The following is a 22,279-nucleotide window of genomic DNA, read 5'->3' as shown; positions in this document are numbered from 1 at the left end:
GTGAGTTCTGGCATTCTATCCTTGTCTAGAGAATTGAGGGATATTCTTTACTTCTCATTTAGAATTGAGGGATATTCTTTACTTCTCATTCCAGTCATTTTGGCTCCAGTCTCTCCTATCTGGAAAGACACACTCAAGAAATTATATGTGTAAACTTTCAGCCAAAACTGATGCTAGTAATATTTTTTCATTCATGTACTGCCACACATGAAGTAGTATTTCATTTTTACCAACACTCCTCAATGGACATAAAATAAAACATGTTAAAGAGAAAAGTAATAGATTCTAGGCCCTAAACTTAAACATCTTATTTAAATTTAAAACATGGAAAGCAAATCATAAATACATGTTCTCTGTGAATCCACATAGGACTGGGACAGCCTGAGTAAGAGAGTGAGCATAATAGAGAGTGCTCTATTTAAGAGCTCTTGATTAAGGAATCAAGGAGTATTTCTTATAGATGGCAACTGACAAGTACTGGTGAACTGATATAAACCAGTGTTGGAAGACAGTCATTTAAAGCAAGAGAGGTGGGTAAATAAAATCATAGTGATGGGACCCATGGATTCTGTCAAGGTATAATCTAAAAAGCATAACATCAGAGAGCCAGAGGAAAAACTTCCAAAACTGAGTAACAGTTGACAAAGACGTTTGAAAACCTGACTCGGAAAACTATATGACAATTAAAGTAATTATTCTACCCTCTATAACCCAAAACTCGGATCTTATAAACTATATGAGAAGAAAATCATTCTATTGTAGGTCAGAGAGGGAGGAAATTAAGATACTGAGCACAGAAGGATGCTGGGGTGCTTCAAACAGACACGCAGACCTGAATTGAGATCATGGCTTTAAAAATGAAAGAAAACTTGCAAACATGAGAACAAAGAGAAATTGGTGACATAAAAAAGAGACAATGACAATGACAATGGGTCAACAGTATTTCCAACTTTTAGACAGCATGAAAGGGTAAGGCATATTTTGTTTCATAATGTTTTTATTGACCATATGCATTTCTCACCTGGTAGTGTTAAAGAGTCCAAATATCACTGGGTTCTTAGGATCTCTGGTATGTAGCAAGAAAATATCCTCTGAAAATTAAAGTCCATTACATTAGTATTTGTAGTCCTCTTTGCATGTAAAGAAAATATATTGACATAAAGTAGCTAAGAATCCATTACAGATATAAGATATCAATGTCTTTCCATACACGGTCATACGACCCTGACCAAATCACAAAAAAGCGAAATACTTGGCTATTCAGGATGACTCTGAGCTGGGCCTTACGTAAGGAACGAGGTGCTGACTGTAAACTACACAGGGGGATCTCCTGTTCCTGCAACTCCTTTGACCCCACCATGTGGACCTGGCCAAAATGAGAAGAACGGAAACTTGCACACTGCAGGAAGCAAGTCTCCATAAGTGAGATAGTGAGGGTTTATCGAGGGGAACAAACATCAAAGAGTAACATTTAATTCTTTCAATTCAGTAAGATTTACCTAATTCATCAAAATATGTGTCAATTCCATTCATTCCTGGTACTGAGCAAACGAGTCTTGCTTTGAGGAATGTGCTCCACTTATTGACCAGTATTCTCTGTCCTCCTACATCATTCTGTGACAAACAAAATCATGCAAATGAGTACCAAAAGAACTTTTTAACAACAAATTTTGCAAAATTAAACAGGCAGATGGCAAGAGTTGTAGCTTTTTTATTTAATCTGGAAACTGGAGCCTAATACTCAAATAATACCACAGATGCATTTCCCCATAAACATTCTTTGAGATTTCCACCTTCCGCCTGGTTAGTATACTTTTACTCTGTCCATTAAATATACTTTCCAGGTGTTAAAGAATGCTAATAGACTGGTGTTTCTTATATAAAGCACTGGTAACGGTAACCTTCAATATTATTTTATTGATAAATACGGTATCATAATACGGTAACCTTCAATATTATTTTATTGGTAAATAATCTGCTTATCTCAGAAAAAGCACCATTATTTTTTTCTCTTAGAAAAATCTTGAATTACATACACATACATATGCACACACCACACCTATATGTTTGCACACATATATACATACAAATGTACATCCATGGCTATACATATGTATTTATAACTTTCTTCTTCAATTTATTCTGAAATATCAAAGTAACTTAACAGCTGTAATATTATTAGCAATCTGTCAATATATATTGCTCCTTCAGTTGATTTTGAATGTCTCCCAACAGCCTATCTGTTGGTTAAGCGTCCAACTCTTGATTTCAGCTCAGGTCATGATCTCATGGTTTATGGGACTGAGCCCCACATCAGGCTCTGTGATGACAGTGCAGAACTTGCTTGGGATTCTCTCTCTCTCTCTTTCTCTCTCTCTCTCCCCCCACCCTCAAAATAAATGAATGTAAAAAAAAAAAAACAATATCAAACCTTCAGGAGATGTGAAGTATAATTATTAGACAGCAAATACTGATTTTAGGCAGCCTACAGAATACTAGAAAGTATTTTATAGTAGAAAGCCTACTGGGACACCTAGGTGGCTCAGTCCATTAAACGTCTATCTCTGGATTTTGGCTCAAGTCATTATCTCGCAGTTCGTGAGTTCAAGTCCCGTGTCAAGCTCTGTGCTAACAGCGCAGAGCCTGCTTGGAATTCTCTCTCTCCCTCTCTCTGTGGCCCTCCCCTGCTCACTCTCTTGCTCTATCAAGTAAATCAACTTACAAAACTTAAAAAGAAACTTAAAAAATAAAGGAAAAAAAAACGAACAAATGACCAAGGCCTGACCATAAATTGTGAGCTAAGCACACGGATGAGAGAGAAAGGCGGTCCTCACCACACAGAGTCTCCCCACTCTGGTGTAAATTGCATGGGCACTGTTTTCTGCCTCTAGGGCCTTCTCGGTAAAAAAGAAATACACTTTGTTGTCATCTCGGTCTTCATTGTCAGGAATCATATATGAACCTACAAATTTTGGTTCTACAGGTATAAAAAGGTAGAAGAAAAGTAAAACAGCTATTACAAGAAAATGACAAGGTTATTCTAATATATTACATATCACACAAACACTTCAGCGTAACTTTCAACATTTCATGAAGAAATAAAGTTATTTCCTTTAAATGTTGTATGCACACTAAAATCATGTAGATATCTCCATTCTCTTTGCAAACTAACATTATGTTTGGAACTATTAGAGGCAATTTTAATAGGAAAATAAGAGTCACGAAAGGAAAAATCAGTTTGAAACAGCATACCTTAAAATTCATTCAAAGAACAGATTAGGGGCATGAGGGTGATCATCTGCATAAATTTCCTCCCAAATATATAAAAAGTCAACATAAATACCTAATAGAGAAGTTTTAATAGAGAAGTTTATCAATTTTTTAAGTTCATAGATTATCTATCAGGGTAGCTCACGGAAGACCATTTTAAGGTAGCAAATGTATTTTAAGTCTTTCTGTTTGTAGTCTAAGGGATCTGAGTGAACCCCCTTGACTGATACGGTATGTCAAATATTTTAATGGTAACATGCTGCCAGTAATGACTAAAGGTTAATAAAAAGGCTAAAAATAACAAAAACACTCACTATTAAATGATACTTTAATCTCTGGATAGGTCAGGGTGCCCAAATATAAACATTATTCCTTATAAAGAATTCTATCAATGAATGGCTACTGATTTTCCTAGGGTTTAATTTGTCTCTAAACACAATGTGATCCTATTAAAACAAGTAAAACAATGGAATCAATTCATCCAAAATTATACCAACTGACAAGAGAAAACAAAGCTACTTACTAGATGAAAGGATTTTTTTGCTTTTCATGTATTTAGTTGGTTTTCTCCATTTAAATTCTGATTTCTACATATTGTTATGGGGGTAACATGGTTTTATAATAATGTCAATCCATTTTGATATAAAATGTTATATGTATATTGCAGATTTTCAAGAACACTACTAATAAAAAATGCTGAAATTTGTAAACCACTATCAATGGCATTTGTATTATTACTATTATCAAAACATGGCAAGTTTCTCATGAGTTCTAGACTTGTTTTCAGTTCTGATTTACATACTCTTTTCTCCTCAACCCCACCTTTTAACAGGCGCTCGTCGTCATGCTCGGTGCGAATATGAGCCAATCGACCCATGCTCCGGAAGATCGCGGCATCTCTGCCCCAGTAGTCACTGTAGAGGCCAGCAAACAATTCACTACCTACAGGGAAACGTCAGTTAAAAAGAAGTCAGTATTTGTTTCTGGATCTGACGGCCATATATAAGCCACAATTACAGTAAACATATCCAGGTTTACTGCACATACAACCTATGGAATTAATATAAGAGCATGGATGGTATATTCATATTGCCAGGCTTGGAATCCTGATTCGACCACTTACTGGCTGTGTGAAATTGGGCTAGGTGCTTAACCTACCTGTGTCTCAGTTTCCTCACATACAAATAGGAATAGCACTCAAAAGTATTATAAAGAGTAAAGCACTTCAAAGAATAGCTGACATATACTAAGACCTATATGAGTATTTGATAAGTAATGTGATTCATCTTATTTTATTAAACTTCTTTTAGCCTTCATATGAAGGTATCATTATTATTATTGGTACTATATGCAAGTCAGCTCACTCGAATCCTTGGAACAAGAAATTGCTTCCATTGACATAATTTTATTTTTCAAATTTTTTTTAATGTTTACTTTTGAGAGACAGAGTGTGAGCAGGAGAGGGACAGAGATAGGGGGAGACGCAGAATCCAAAGCAGGCTCCAGGCTCAGAGCTGTCAGCACAGAGTCTACCCGGGGCTCGAACTCCTGAACTGTGAGATCATGACCTGAGCTGAAGTTGGACACCTAATTGACTGAGCCACCCAGATGTCCCTCTTATAACATGATTTTAGTGTAGGAACCACAAAGTCTGACAAAGTCACGTATAATATGATTAGTTATCATTTAATTTTAAGTTTGTGGCTTAGATAGGAATGGCATAAAAAATTTATAACTAGTCAGAATGAATGAAGTTGGCTCTAACATGCGTGGAGGTCCCAGACTAAAATCAGACCAAGGAACCACAAACGTATGGTTCCTTGAAATGACAACGTGTCCTTGGTTTCAAGAAATGACAATGTGTCCTTGCAGACAGCCAGAAAGAAAGACATTAAAATAGCTTATGAGAAGGGAATAAAAATAACAAATAGAAAAATAACATAAAGATACAGGGAACTGAGGAAGACCAGCACGTATCAGGGACTTGGAGTTCTCTTTTGTCAAAGGGACAACAAAAGATAATCAGTGTGCCCATGAGTGATGCCAGAAGGATTGTCCCGGGCCTATGCCTGGCAAATAGCTCTGAAAAGAAGCAAATGAGAGTAGCAGAGAGAAGCAGTAACCTCAATTTAGGGTGGTAAAATTCTTATAAAGAATATAACTCTGGTAAGGTTTAAAAATATATAACTGATGACTATACTGAACTCAACATACTAATGTTTTTCTGTTAAATAAGGAATGTGTACAGATATGTGTACACATGGTATTTAAAGTGCTTTACATGTAAGAGAATTGAAATGAATTGTATTTTTATTTAATGAATTTAATTGAATATTTAATTTTAGAATTAGAATTATTAAACTTACAGGTATAAAGATTTAACCAAGTATATAAACAGAATTTAAGAGAACTTGATGTCATGTTTATACATTTTATTAATTCAATTTAAAAAATTATTGCAGCATTTATAAAGGGCTTTTTCTAAGTTAAGGCCTTTAAAAGTCTGAAAAATCTTGAGTAGACTATCTTTGTATGGTTGAAAATTTGGAAGAGCAATCAAATATGTTGTAAATAGGACACTTTACAAAGGAGTTTATTTTCAACTTGAGTTAACTGAATTTTTAAAAAGTGAAAATAATTGCTTTTCTTTTACCAGATTTAAAAAATAGAATAAGGAGATACAAACTGAATTTGAAGGCTTGAGAAAAATAAGTTTTCAGGTATGTTATAATTATAAATTAATTTTCATTTACACAGAGGCAAGGAAATAGTTTTTTGTTGTTTTTGTTGTTGCTGGTTCACAAAATCCACTATGAATACTTAAATAAATATAGGAAATACATAAATAAAATCCAGGTTTCCCACAAAGGAATTCACCTTTAAACTATACATAAATATAAAAAGAAAGAAGAGAGACAGAGGCAAATGTGGGAGAATATTAATAATTAATGAATCAAGGTAAATGGTATAAAGGTGTAAATTTTATTCCTCTTTCAATTCTTCTTTGTATTTGAAAATTTTCAAGATAACAAGTTTAAAGAAAGCTGTATTTACTGAGTTCATCTCATATACTCAAATGTATACTAAGTGAGAGGTGTGATAGAGAAAATAATAGAAACTGAAAAAACAAAGATGCTTTATATCTGGACTTAAAATATAATTGGATAGAGGAAAGTATTATCAGAACTCCTATTTAAACATAGTCTTTGGTAACAGGGAAAAAAAACGACACAATTTATATCAAAGTCAGTTAGTGTTATATTCAGCCAAAAGTTATATCTGTATGTAGAGAAGGCATATTTTGAGATAAAATGGTATCAATAGTTAGGAATAGGAACCACAGGTGGGATGCATTCTGCACTACTTGAGCATGGATAAAATGTTAAATTCATTAAAAGGCCTTGGGGAACATTATGGCCTAAATGAATGAGTTGATCCATAAAAGGGTTAACTGACTACTGAACCACCAGAGTGAGGATTTTTCTGAAATATTTTTTTTGTTAATTATTAAACTTCATGATATTCCCCATATAAAATATAAAGTCCATTTTATACAGTTATTCTAAGCAAAACTTATTTTCCTAATATGGGCTTGGCTGAATGCTTTATGCATAATGGGTACAAAAAATAGAATTCTTAAAAATCATGATCGTTTTCTATTCCTTAAGCTTTTAATATTTAACTTAGTTTCTCAAGCTATTTCTAGAACTCTGATATTTGAAAACGCTATTATATGAATATAATCTTATTATTTCACATCAATTTCATTTCACTCATCCAGTCTGAAACACTGTGTCAAAGTTTTACTTGTTTTAATCAGTTTTACCAACTTAACAAACACGTACCCCTTGGAGCCACTAGATGGCAACCTTAGGATAGCAAACACTACTATATCCAAGGCAGGTTATCTGCACAACGGAAAAGATGATAGATTACCAATTTTACCCAATTTCCCTTTTTGTATTCAGATAAAAGAAAACAGTTTGTGAGCAATCCAAATAACACAATATGAACTGTATGACTTGAACTTCAAAGAAACCAGACAGGTGCTAAAAAACTATTCTGTGTAAAACTGAACCAAATGTGTTTCTGTTGGAAATGTTAGGTTTTCCTCACAAGGGAAAGATTCTCCTTTCATAGCTTATTATCATTGTAAAGAACAAAATAAATCCAGAGCAATAGATAGTAATTATGCTTGATAAAATACTTTCCAAAGGAAAACACTTTAATGAAAAACCATAAAGTAGAATAAGGCTTTAGGCACAAATATTACCTAATAGTAATTAAATGAGCCAAAATATTCAGCATCATTATAATTGATACTGTTTACAACAAATATGTAAACTACATATCACAATATTTTAATCGACAACTTTACTTTAAAATTATAACAATTTGACATAATTAAGATAAATTTGTGAATCAATAGTTTGGTATTTTACAGAGTGCAAAAAATTTCTGGATAAATCATATTTTCATGGATTAAAAAGAAACATGTCTATAGAGACATGATATTCAATAAACACATTAACTTAGCCAGAAATTTAACTAGTATCTTATCTCTTGTGATATACTGAATATAAATAACCAACTTGATCTTTATGCCATACATTACTTTTCATTTGTTATAGCACTGACTTATATTGGAAACTGATGTTATGTTAATTTTAGATGGTCATGTGTGGTTATAATTAGACAATAGAACATCTGCAGGGTATTTTGACAGGTGAATAAAACTTATTATTGTCATGCTCAATGTACTCTCTTTGTACAGATACAACAATAGTTCTGTCTGCACTGGAAATCTGTCATACTAAGTCTCCAGCTCGAAATCTGCTGTTTGGCTGTGGCCAAACTGTTCAATAGCTCATGGTCTTGGTTACCTGTAAAATCAGAGACCAACATGTAATTTCTTGAGCCTGCCAAGCTTTTATGTTCTCTCTGCCTGGGAATGTTTTGCCTGGAACTCTGCATCTCCTTTCCTGTTTTACCTCCCATACCCAGCGACTGCCCATTCCCACCATGAAGCCTTCCTTGGCTAAACTTTTGTTAGTTGAGTGATTCCTAGTACCACCACAGCCCTGGTGCCTATTTCTATCATACTGCTCATCCTACTATATTTTAACTGCTTATATGTTTGGCATTATGTCTCAGTAGAATGTAGGCTTCTTGATATGTCTTGTATATTCTCTTGCACAGCATCTGGAATACAGGAAATGCTCAATCAGCGTTTGTTGAATCAGTGAAGAGCATAATGAATTTATAAGTGAGCATATTTAAAAATTATTTTAGGTGTTTAAATTAAGCTATGAAAATACAATAAGAACACTGAGGACAAGATCCTGATTTCTCACAAATCTTCAGGAAAAAAAATGATTAGGCATTTATATGAAAAACAGAGTTCCTTGAATTTCTGTTCCTTAAAAAGCTATATTTAATCATTTTAATTCATGAACACAGGGCTCTATTTTCTTCCAGTATTTGTCCCTTATATAGTTTCAGCCCCCAAAACTGTGTCTACACTAAATTGCTTATATGAAAGAAAATAAGACAATCATTTGACTCTTCGCAGGATACAAAGTAAATCCAGTGTAAATAATTCCAAGTTACAATGCATCATTGAAATAGTTTTCTACCTAATTCCTTTTTTTACAATACAAACTCTAATTGAAGTTTCAGTTAAACATATTGCATTGCCTTTGTATTTTATGAAAGTTATCAACAGCTTTGCTCATGGGCTGTATACTTACTAATTGATTCAAGATTTTATTCACCATGTTTGAAATACAGATTTTAATTATTTGGTAAGAAAAAATACACAGTTTATCTTCTTAAGATTTACTCAAGCATTTCTCCTATTTATGCTGGAAATGTCTACACATCTAAATAATGTAAAGTATATTTTATATTTGCCTTATGGATAGCACATGGCTGGAGACTGATTTAACTGCCTCATTTTATAAGTGAATTCTATAATTCTTTTAGGAAATCATTCTGATATCAGATGCATCATTTTGCAGAATGACTAAAACAGGCATCACGGCAAACAGAAACCAAATGCACTTGAGGGGAGAGGAAGGATACGAATGATCCGTATGTTCCAACATCCACAACCCAGGTCCCACTCACTCTCTGCTTAGGATGCTAAAAGAAATCAGGCAGAAAGTATCCCCCTATTAGTTACAGTTGTTTGGACTTTTTTTTTTCCTTCTATCCTTATGATTTTTTTGTTTGTTTGTTTTGAGGAATCCATAAACAAAATATTCAAAGAGCCCCTTAGAAACTCGTAGTTACAGCCAGAAGCAACAGTAAGCAAGTGGATAATTGGCATTTTGCCAAATGTGAGAGAGCAACAGACTTGGATAAGAAATTATAGAAATTCTTGAGGTGCCTGGGTGGCTCAGTTCGTTGAGCATCCAGCTTCGGCTTAGGTCACAATCTCATGGTTTGTGAGTTCGAGCCTCGCATTGGGCTCTGTGCTGACAGCTCAGAGCCTGGAGCCTGGTTCAGATTCTGTGTCTCCCTCTCTCTCTGCTCCTCTCCTGCTCATGCTCTGTCTCTGTCTTTCTCTCTCAAAAAAAATAAATAAACATTTTAAAAAATTAAAAAAAATTATATTCTTTAGGGACAGATGCTATATAAATGGAATGCCTTCAAGAAATAAGCCAATACACTTCACTTGCTATATTTATAGAGGATGCAATTTTAAAGACATACATTTTACCTTCATTTAGATGGTTTCATTTATTTTTCTAATATTTATGAAGTCATATTTTGTGCCAGAACCATTCATTCATAACTCTGTCCTGAATACAATTAATTTAAAAGGAAAATTTATTTTAAAAAAATTTTCATGCTATTAAGAGCTTGAAATAATCACTTAAATTTCCCCATGCATATATTCCAACCTCCTTTCATTCAATCAGCACTGACCTCCAATTCACAGAATATACAATGAGGAAATATATTCACAAAGATCTCATTATTATGAATAAAAGTGCAGGAAGAAAATTTCAGTGGCTATAAACTTTTTAAATTTATTTGCTGAAAAAGGTAATATAGGACCAAAAAAAAAAGCATAGAAAGAAAATTTCAGTGAGTAAAATATCTTATTCACGGTTATTTGTTGAAATAAAATTTAGTCAGTCTTTAATTTCAGAAATATTCTAAAAATATCCTAACAACAAAGTGAACACTTTGAAAGCAAAGAAAAAGTACATGACAAATTAGAATGATACCCTCCAAATGCTAGTAACATGCATGTTAGCATACTTTAGTCGCATCAGGTATGGTAAATATTAAATGGCACCTGTGACTAGTGATACAAATCTGAGTCAGAATGAAATGTTAAAAAAATGGCAACAGAACTGAGAGGGCAAAATATAAGGAAAATCCTGCAGTTGCTGAAGGTGTTATCAACTTATTAAGAGTATTGCAATATTACACCCAACACAGGTGATGAAAAAGAGTCAGCCAGTATTTTCCTTCTGGGCCAAAATGATATATGACATAAAGAAAAGATTTCTTGCATTTTTTGGGTTATTTATTTTGAGAGAGAGACAAAGAGAGCAGGGGAGGGGCACAGAGAGAGGGAGAGAGAGATTCCCAAGTAGGCTCCACACTGTGAGAGCAGAGCTTGATGTGGGGATTGAACCCGCGAAATGTGAAATCATGACCTGAGCTGAAGTCAAAATTCGGATGCTTAACCGAATGAGCCACCCAGGTGCCCCAAGAACCTTGACTTTTTATTTGGTAGCAAGGTAAGTACTAAGTATCTTTGGATGAAAGGTAGAGGCAAGTAATGTAGCAATTTATTTTACTAAATAATTAATTGTTTCAATAAAGTGTTTTTAAAATCAGGGTGTGATGTCTTATATTCTTCACACAGTTACTTAAGACCATTTAAAATACAGTATTACTAATCACGGGGTGGGGGGGGCAGGAAATGTGGCTAAACATGTAGAAATTTTGCACCTGCAATATGAATTTATATGCTACCAAGATAACATATTAATACCAAGTGGCATTTGAAGAGCAACCTAATTAATATAAGATTTGATATCAAATGATTTCTGAACATAGAGAACATAGCTTGCTTTACTCCTAAAAACCTGTTTCACATGGAATCACTGCACGATATAGCATTTCAGTTCTACATCAGATTATAAAACATGGTCATCAACTTATCTTTTACCTAGCAAATACTCTTTCTTTAATTTTTCCATAAGATTTTACTTTATGTGATCTTCAGCTAACTGAATTTAAGTGACTGAAACGAAAACTGTATATAAAGTTGAGAAATTAAAGACGTTCTTTGATTTGCCAGCACATTTTTTTTTCCCTTTGGGGGCCTTGTTAGTTTTATGAGTATTGTTACAAATTTGAATTCCTTATCATGACAGCACATCTTAAGGTGAGCAGGCCCTAAACAGGTAGCGGGACCTATAATTAACAAGGAAACAAAGAAGTATCATGGCCTAAAGATGGTCATCATTTTGCTGAAGTCTTGTCCTAACCCATCAACAGAGAACACGTGTGGCCATAAAATACCACATTAACACATTCTTTCCCTGTCAGTAAGTTACATCAAGCTTGCCAAACTCCAACTCAGGTAGCTCCATTTTTGCAGCCCAAATTCTTGCTGTGTTTTCAATTGGGTGAATTACTTCTACTTCCTCTCTTTTAGAGTTGCTGGCTCACACAGGTTATCAGGTTTCTATCTCAGTGGCTGCTTCATATCTACAGTGAGTGAGTGATCTTTCAGAGGTACTTGGGGATGAAAGCTAGTGGATAAATGTCAAGAATTATATTTTTATTTCTTCTCTTTGGAGGGATTATTCCTCTAACTTTTGTGTTTGGTTTGGAGGGCTCTTAGGATTTGATTTCTCTTCTGAATAAGCGAAACAGCCACCCAGATGGCAAGCACTTCACATTTCGGCACAGTGTAATTTGATTTGGAAGTTCAATGAAACTCACTTGGAAATGTCCCTCCAGTAATATTTCCCCTCTTAAAAAATTCAGTTTTAAGTTCCTGGTTTCATGCATAAATAAGCTCCAGGGAGGCTTAGTGGTGAGTGGCAGGGTGACTGAATAAAGTATTTCAACCTTTTAAATGAAATGTTAAAAATAAATGGAGTTCTAACCTTCTTGGGATTTCTCTACAGATGTAGTGTTCACTCTGTAATTTTCAACTTTCAATATCATTTATAACATTCTTATGAATATTCCAAAATTTGTTTGTTTGTTGAAGGATATTGACTCTATTCAGTGAATATTTATAGAAGTCTCATTCTGTGCAAGATGTACAGAAAAAGGAATAAGAAAATCTATTCCAAACATATTCCAATTTTCAATCTATGAATTTGTCCCCCACAAAGCACTGAAAGCATTAGAAACAAAAACTGTTTAACAAATACATGTATTTTAATTCATACGCTGCCATTTCTAACATTTATGGATCTGGCATTCATCAAAAGTATCACCCCCCAAATTTTGATTCTTACTAAAGTTTAAACTTACTTAGCAATCTTATTTTAATATTTAAATTCTCCTTTCCTCATATCTTGTTCATACACACACACACACACAAATAGGTTAGCAGAGGAACACAGCTACCTTAAAATACTATTTTTCTTTAAAATTTTATATTCTTTAAGAATATTACATATCTTTATTCAACCTTCTGAAGAACTTCATTACTATGTGAAATCTCATCTCAGAACTGCACTGTATTTATTTTTTAAAAATCTGCATACACCTGGACCTATTAAGTTCAAACCTATGTTGTTCAAGGGTCAACTGTATGTATCAACAAAGCTCTGCTTGCTTGGACTTAAGTACCGTGACTGGGCTGGGGAAGCACAGAGAGTGGGATTGGGATCCAAGGCCCATCAAAATCAACTGTCTGGAATAAGTTCAGGGACTATAAAGTTCTTAGAATACACAGGAATATCTTTATTAACACAAAATCAATGATATGGTATTTTGATTATTTCTCAGTGGGGAGTTTTAAGTCTTAACCCTTTAGTTTGAATCTGATATCCCTACATGTTATTTTACACTTTCCCATTTTCTGCAAACAGGATCACCTAATAACAGCATACAACTCTAAGCAGTGCACGTGTAATAATAGAAATTTGTACGTCTGTGCCATACCTATAACAGAACCTCACAACACTGTGGGGGGGGGGGGAAACAGATTTCTAATGGCACCCAGTTAAATGTCAGGGATAGCTCTCTTCAATTTTACACTCGGAAACTCCTCCATTGTATCTTCACAGTGCTGGAGTACTTTGACAAGTGGGCTATTTAAAATTTTTTTTTAATGTTTATTTTTGAGACAGAGAGAGAGAGACAGCATGAGTGGGGAGGGCAGAGAGAGAGGGAGACAAAGAATCTGACACAGGCTCCAGGCTTTGAACTGTCAGCACAGAGCCCAACACGGGGCTCTAACCCATAAACCGTGAGATCATGACCTGAGCTGAAGCCGGATGCTTAACTGACTGAGCCACCCAGGCACCCAACAAGTGTGCCATTTTTAAACCCCAAGAATATAAGAGAAAAAGAAAAAGAAGAAAGAGACAAAAATAAAAAGAAATAAAGAAAAATTTCACTGTCTCTTAAGTGAGGTATTCAGGTACCTCATCTAATTAAATGGAATCAAATGGAAATCTAGATCAGACATGCCAGCTTTTTCTATTATTTCAATATGGACATTTAGTACAAAGTTTATTTTATTTTATTTTATTTTTAAAAATTTTTTTAACATTTATTTTTGAAACAGAGAGAGACACAGCATGAACGGGGGAGGGGCAGAGAGAGAGGGAAACACAGAATCGGAAGCAGGATCCAGGCTCTGAGGCATCAGCCCAGAGCCCGACGCGGGGCTCGAACTCGCGGACCGCGAGATCGTGACCTGAGCTGAAGTCGGACGCTTAACCGACTGAGCCACCCAGGCGCCCCTAGTACAAAGTTTAAACTGGTCAACCTCTGTAGTTTATATTGTAGATTAACAGGACTTTAGATAAATAACATTAATTCTCAATTGAGATGACTTTCTACTGATACAGAGAAAGACACCAAGAAGAGAATCTAAGCTCCCCGGAAACCAGAGAGTAAAATATAAGTAACTAACCTATGTTAAAACAGTTCAGTTTCTCTAGCTGGCGATGTTTTTATAAAGTGTTACTATAACTGCATTTTTTGGACGATAAATGGCACACTGCAAGGTGTTTTATATCAGGTATTAAGTAGAAATTTGTGTTTTCAGAATGACACGCATACTTTATAGCAGCTGCACTTGGAGTTAAATTGGCTCAATTTAGCATGGTTTGAAATTTAACATTCTCGTTCTTAGAACCAATAAATAAATATGACAAGGCAACACATATTAAGAAATGCCAAAAGAATTGGACTGACGTTTCAAAATCAATATGATGACCAACTGATTGTGGCGACAATAATTACCGATTAAGGTAGAGATGAAGGATGAGCTGGGATCAAAAGGGCACCTGCCCCTTCCTCTTTCTGACCTGTGTGGTTCCAGATGAAACAGGGGATCCTAGAAAGAAAACCAGACAAGCGGTTATGTATTTGCCAACTTTAATAAGAATCTAACTGCTCAGAGAAAACATAAACATCTTGACCTTGTACAGAACTGCTATCGGAAACAGGGCACCAGAGAGTAACATCAAGTTATTTAGGAGCAAACTCGGTTTTGTAAATAAATAGATGGGTTTTCAGGCCCACATGGATTCTCTCCCTCCTTCCTAGTAGGTATACAGGTGATGAAATGAAAGAAGTTATTAGCAGTTTTTATCACTTGAGCGGAGAGTATTAATTACTTTGAGATGTGTCAGTTAAATACTCCAAAGAAATGAAAACTTGCAGAAGAAAGGTTACTAAAAGGGAGGTTCAGCGATAAATACAGAAATGGTCTTTTATTCCAGAAAGGCCACTATTGATTTTTTTTGAAGCGTCCGTAAAAGAAAAAGATGAAATTTTCTATCAATTTTGATTATTTATTTCCATTTTAATTCTTCATCACATATTCTTTGTATAGACACTTAACTTTAATAATTTAGAGAATGATGGCTGCATAAATAATTACTGGAATATAGATGCATAAATGTCACATTACGAGCAATATGTCAGACTCATGTCACGTAAATGAAACTGGAAAATAAGTATTTCTGTGAAGAACCACTACTACATTGGTTCCTACTGCAAACCCATAACCACAGAATATTATCTGAATATTCTCGAATTCAAAACTCTCAGCACATTTTTGTAATTATTATTAAGTGTGCTATAAATGTTTTGGGTAAAAAAAAAGTACTTTGGAAAAGTGACAATAGGAATCAATATGTAAAATTTTGTAGGAAAAAAAAGCCCACTACTTTGCAACAGAATATTGTTGATACTGCCCATCGGTATCTATGAATAGCCCTGCGCATCTGTAAACTATGAACCTAAAAACAATCCTAATGTCCTCAATAACCTTTGAGAATTGCCAGCACTTTTTTCAAGCTTGATTTTGACTTTCTTAGCCACACTCCTTACTCCATGTTACCTGTTCTGTCCTTCTCTTGCATTGTTATTTGACACATTTTTCTTACTGTCTCTGATTTTCTAATATCACCATTCTGATCCTGTTGTTCTAAAACCTTTCCAGTAAATGCAGAGTTCACCTGACTTCTATAACCTTCCAGACTTATCCTTGGAATTGACCTGTGGGAATTGACAGCCTATAGAGCAAATGTACGCTCCCGACCCAGAGGTGGCTAAAAGCCATAAAAAAAAATTTTAAGTCCAATTTTTTTCCCTACTCCTACATTTTACACAAATTAGCAGAGAGCAAGAATACCAATAAATAATTGGAGACATTTTTGTTTTTGCTCCTCAGAGGTGAGCAATTTGCAATGACATGAGAAAAAAAAAAAGTTTGTTAAAATGAGACCGAATTCTTGGTCCTCCCACCTAACAGCTGTGCTGAACAGTTTTCATCTATTTGCAAAACTGACCCACAGCACTATATGAAGGAGAAAGAGATCATGTGTGTGAATGTAATACTCGTCTGACCTTTAGTTACACTGCCACTTTGTGGATTATTTGAGAAAAGTAGGTAGGACATACATTTTACATTTTTTCTAACACAGTCAAAAGTCCCAATATTTGGTTATAGAAAACCAGTAAAGAGACTGAAGTGCTTTCTTTTAAATCAAGACTTTCTATAACTTCAAAATTCTGAAACTCAACTTTTTATCACTAATGACAGGTAAAGGTGATTTACCTAATGGATAAAATTAGATACCTTCAGCACTAAAATTGAAGAGAAAAACAAATATGTTGCTTATTTATTCAAGTCAGCACAATATATTAAGTTTAAACTGTCAAGCAGATGAAACATAGAAAATGCAAACAAAGAATTCTAAGATTGAGAGAATCTCAAACTTCAAAGAAGGGTAGTCAGGTGATGGGGATGAAGTCACAGTTTCTTAGAGAGATCACAGGTTTCTTAAGTATAAATCATGACTAGGTTCCTGAGGCTGTTGCTGACTGCTGAATTTCAGCACATGTCTGAGGTATCAATTACCTGGCATATCAGTGTTTTCAGCTTTGAAGAGAAGTAGACTGAACTGACAGAAACCTACATTCAAAAAGATGCCTACCACCCTAACATTTGGCAAACAACTAAGTGGAACCCAGGCTCATGTGGAATTTTTCATTCGATGTGAGTCTGTAAAAGGACATACTCTTTTACAAAACCTCAAATTTAAACCTGAGAACAAATGAGTGCCGGACACTCAAATATTTGTATGCCTTATGTCCAAACTTGGATGTACCTTGACAGATCGCTTCCTCTTTTATGCAGAAGATTTCAAATATGTATCTCATTTTATGATTAATGGCTAAGACTATATCAACATATAGTCATTGTAAAATAAGTTAAAACTTTTTTGCCTGCTTTTACATCACTATTAAAAATGCATATTTTTGAATAGTTTAAGGGACAGACGTATCATTTTAATTTAAAAAATGCATGTACTCGCATGTACTCTTTAGTTTCTAATTGTTTAGCCCACTAGTGAATAAAAAGAAAAAAAACCCGATATACTCCTGGAAGACCTTTGCTTTGGACAAACACCATTATCTTTATGTACAGAGAGAAGGAAGGTCCAAATCTTTAGAGGACATAGTCATTTCTTCCATACATAGCACTTGGTTAACAATACTCCAGGAGTCAAATAATGTAAAACTAAAAGACAATGACAAATTGGATTGTAGAGCACGATACTTCTTAAATTTTAAAACTACTGAAATGTGCATTTTGAAGACTATAATATTTGTAACAAGCGAATGAAGAGTTGTTTTGAACACTTGAAGGTTCTGTAACTGCTCTCACAGTGTGGGTACCTGCCATTCTGAACTACTGGCAGGTTTCTGAATATCTCTTTCCCAGGTTCCTCAATGTATTCTGGGTAATAATGCCCATATAATATTAAAAATTCAGCAGAGACTTTATGACCCCTGGGAATCCTGATCTGATCTCTTTGCTGTCAAATCTCTTCCTTTTCCTTTTTGTGTCCCTGCAAGCATCATATGAATCCCTCTTTTATACCATGTATTTTTCTGTATTATAATTGTCTATGTGTTTAACTCTCCTTCCTACTGGATTGCGGGGTTTTCTTGAGGAAATTGCTCATGTGATGTTAATCTCCAATCCCCTGTATCAAATAAATGAACAACTGTTCATGATGTTTGAAAAAATACCACTTTTCTAGAAACATTTTTTTGCCCATGCTTATTTTCTTTTATATCTAAAAGAACTCACAGAACTGCTGTATATAGGCATATTGATTCAAAACTAGATAATATGTACAAGTTATTATGCTGTCCTATATTGTATATGGTTTCTGAGGGCTACTCATATAGAAACATCATGGTCCTATTTTTTCACTGTATTTTGATTGCTATTGGTTTAGTAAAACTATTACATTGTTCAAAAAACTAAAGAAAAGATATATTCTTTATTTCCCCAGCTACTATTTAATGAAGATAATATACTTACATATATACCTTTATGATTTATGATGAATTCTTGCCAGTACTAATGTATTAAGGGTTAGGATAAATATAACATAATTGAATATTCCATTGCATTTATTAAAAGTAAAATCAAATACTTAAGAATAATGGTATTTGTTTTATTCCCAATGACCCTATTATTATTTTTTATAATGTTGGTTTATTTTTGAGAAAGAGAGAGAGAACGAGCATGAGTAGAGTAGGGACAGGGTGGAGGGGAGACAGAGGATCAAAGGCGGGCTCTGTGCTGACAGCAGAGAGCCCGATGTAGGCTTTGAATTCAAGAAATGTGAGATCGTGACCTGAGCTGAACTGAGACCCTTAACCTACTGAGCCACTCAGGCACCGTCTCCACCATGACCTTATTAATGACAATATGTAATTTGAAGTAATAGGGAGGTGTGACATGAAGGTATAATCATTTTTTAGTTAAGGCTTCCCTGTCCCACATGACTGATTTATTTTTATTTTTATTTTTTACTGAATATCTTTTGATACTGCAGTGTGTGGTCATGAAACTGCAACACTGAGCTGGGAGTAAAGACTGAGTTCTGAATTCTTATCAAATAACTGACTTGACAGTAGTTTTTAATAATTTACCTGATATTTTGTTTCATGCTTTTAGAGCGGAGGCTTTCTTTACCTTGTTAAGCCACATATGACAGAACGATACATTGGTTCAATTCATCTTAGTTCCTCAGGACTCAATATATTATTTTTGCAATTTCATACAACAGAGATGTTGAAATTGTTGAGAAGAGGTAAAAAGAAAAAAATTATCCTAGACTGGATAATGCTGATGTTGTAACACAATGCAGGCAAATTCCAAACTTCTATAGCTTTGTTCTGCACAGATCAGGCTGACTTCAAATTAAGTAGTTCCTCCCATTATCTTGAGAGTTCACTATAATCTTAAATGCAGTGTTTAATTTAGTGCACAATCCAATAAAATACTAAAAAGTGAGTAATATCATTTTCTTCCATGAAGTGGAATTCAGCAACCAAACCAACCAGAAAACTTGAGGCACGGTGACACTGTCAATGACCCCAAAGTACTGCGCTTATGGTTCAAGGAATACGTAACGTTGGTGTTTAACCTTATTGAGAATGTTGGCCAGTGCTTCCACTGGCTTTCCATTATCTGTGTTTTAACAGCTGGAATTTCTACGTGAGTAATGTGGCTTAAATTTACAAGACATCACTAGCATTAGAAGTGTGAGCTACACATTTTGTTTCAGTGTGGCAGGAAGTTTTTCAATGGGTTCTCTTGTGCTCGAGAGAAAGCAGGGCCTATAGTTTGCAAATGCGTGAGCAGATGCACATGCTATTCAAAAAACATTTAAAGAATAAACGGTAAGTCTTTCCAGGACAGTTTTTCCCTTTAGGCCTTGAGGGGAGCGCTCAGGATCCAGCAAGCCTGCTGAAAGCTATTTTCAATATGTGAGTTACTGCACATATCACGTGTTAAATGTCATGCCCATTAAATGAAATGATTTTCCCATTAATAAGTCAGCTTGATGAACTATTTGTGCCCTTAGTGTCAATAGTATATTCTGAAAGATGTCAGAGAAAAAAAGAACATTATAAATACTCTAAAACAAATCAAATAATTCCCTATTTTATTAACTATTTCTAATGGTTAGAGAAAAAGTAGTAAAATACACAAAGCATACATATATGTACTCATCAACAATGAAAAATAAAAGATGCAGTTTGGATATGTAAATGTCTAGAATAACCATATCATGTAGTTTAATTCTTTACATAATAGCTATCTAATAATCTACATCAAATTAACTTTAAATATGACTATACAATTTTTTCCTTTCTTCTGCCAATCAATAAAAACATGTATTAAAGTATATTGGAAACATTTCCCAAAGGCTCAATAAACTAGCAGAAAAAATATGAAAAGGGACTGAAATTTTAAGTAAATGTTTTGACACCAAGGCTAACAGCTTTGCATTTTAATTTTTTTTTTACATTTTTATCTCTAAAAAAATAATGTCATATTTGTATAGTGCTTTAAAATTTAGGAACCATTTTTGCCTACATTATTTTGTTTCACCCTCAAAATAAGTCTATGAAGTATAAAAGCGTCAATAATATTGTTCACAAATATTATTTTCCTTTTATAGATGATAAATCAGAGGCAGGGTGGTGCTTTGCAAATCTAGAAGAGTATCTTCTAACTTCTAGTGACATATTCATTCTACAATATTATCTACCCTACCTACCACTGTAGATGGAGAAGGCATTACAGATGTGCTGCGGGCATGGCTGAGTGTCTGTTACGAGGTAATTCATGCATAATCAAGGTTTGAATATGTATATGAAGAATTATTTAAAGAAAAAAATACCGTAATGTAGTTATTAAATTACATATTTAAATGTTTTGTTTCCTTTAACATTATTGGAATAGCTTGCAAATGCGACCAAACATTTTTAAAAGGCATATAATACATCTAAGGTAAAATTCTAACTCACTTTTCTTATGCTGAATTTGTAAATAAACATTTGTTTAACCTGTATTTTTAAGAAAAATAATCTTTCCCCCCCTTCTGTGTTTCCTTTGTTACTTCATGATTCCATTCTCCTCACCCTCATCTTATTCCAACAGTCTCTTAAATTCCACACTATTAGCACTGTCTACCAGTAATGTATGCCTGGTGGAGTAAGAGTACTAGAAATAAATACTCTTCCAACTTTGATTATGTTGTCCTGAAGCCTACTTTTATTAGAAAACAGCATCAACCTCTTCTTTATCACCCTCTCAAATACAACCATGTTTCTCTCTTAGGTACCTCCTCACTGTTATAAAGTCTCATCTCCAGAACGGCAGTTCAGAATCTTCACAGGTTGATTTTAGGTTTTTTCTCCCTCCAGAAACCCACCCTCCAATCAAAACTCTAGCTTCACAAGCTGACTGACTTCCTTTAAAGTTGTAGGTATGATAATATCCACAGCTCTTCTATTACATTTTCCCTTGGGGAAAAAAGGAATTCAATTCTTCCTTTTCTCTACAACACAAAAACCCTGTGTAATGAGGAAATACTGTTGAAAGATGCCTTCTTGCTGATATTCTCCAAGACTTCTCTAAGCAAACCTTCTTCCACAGACTGTGCTACATATCTCTTGTAACATTATTTCCAACGTATTGTGATTATGCATACAAATGGGTAATTCAACCAACATTTAAGAAGCCTATGACAGCTCAAGCATTCAGTCAATATTCAATTTAGGAAACATGATGCATGCTACTCCTTTTAAACCCTATAAAATTAAGCAAAGCATCCTCTCTAATTGTAAATTTAACAAACAGAAACGCTAAAATGAACAGGTGACTACCACTAACATATTAGTTAATTTTTTATTAATATGTTAAATATAGTTCAATAACTAATAACTATATTTTAATACTTGAATCATATTAGGCAAATATACACTTCAATGGCAGAAATAAAGTCTCTAATGTTATCTTATAAACTACTAGGAAAAAGAAGAAGGAAGAGAATGAAAATAGGAATAGGAATAAGAAGTCAAATAAGAGTCAAAAAATGTTTTTCCAAAGAGAGCTAATCTAACATGGAGATAAAAAAGCCTCTGATTTGATCTATGGCTCAAGTCCCATAACCCCATTCAACCTCAGTTTCAACACTTGTGAAAAAGAAGAAATAATATTTCCATGCTGCTGTCTCCTATGACTGTTGTGAGAATCAGAGGAAGGAATTTAATATAAAAGAAACTAAAAGAATCAGAAAATCTGAACGTGAAATAACTATATATGGGAAGAAAACAGCCCTTACTATATCCAAGGGTTTGCAAGCAGATTTCATATCAAACCTGATGGTGCATAATGCTGATTTCATTCAGTATTATTTTATTTTTGTTTTCTGATGTTTTGCAGTTAACTTTAAAACCT

General features: G+C 34.3%; 1 protein-coding gene across 2 annotated transcripts in view; it reads right to left on the bottom strand.

The window, feature by feature from the left end:
* SEMA3E (semaphorin 3E) overlaps positions 1-22,279 on the bottom strand; it is a 237,766-nt gene that overhangs the window by 40,005 nt on the left and 175,482 nt on the right. For both annotated transcript variants that reach the window (XM_027071773.2, XM_053218534.1), the window contains exons 5-9: positions 14,737-14,830; positions 4,093-4,212; positions 2,835-2,977; positions 1,500-1,614; positions 1,022-1,091 (exon numbers count right to left, since the gene is read on the bottom strand). In XM_027071773.2, the coding sequence (XP_026927574.2) occupies positions 1,022-1,091; positions 1,500-1,614; positions 2,835-2,977; positions 4,093-4,212; positions 14,737-14,830 (542 nt within the window). The remainder of the gene's footprint in view (positions 1-1,021; positions 1,092-1,499; positions 1,615-2,834; positions 2,978-4,092; positions 4,213-14,736; positions 14,831-22,279) is intronic.

Source organism: Acinonyx jubatus, chromosome A2, assembly GCF_027475565.1.
Source record: "Acinonyx jubatus isolate Ajub_Pintada_27869175 chromosome A2, VMU_Ajub_asm_v1.0, whole genome shotgun sequence".
Classification (NCBI taxonomy): Eukaryota; Metazoa; Chordata; class Mammalia; order Carnivora; family Felidae; genus Acinonyx; species Acinonyx jubatus.
Note: the sequence above shows the minus strand (reverse complement) of the source record. Positions and strands in the feature narration are given on the sequence as shown.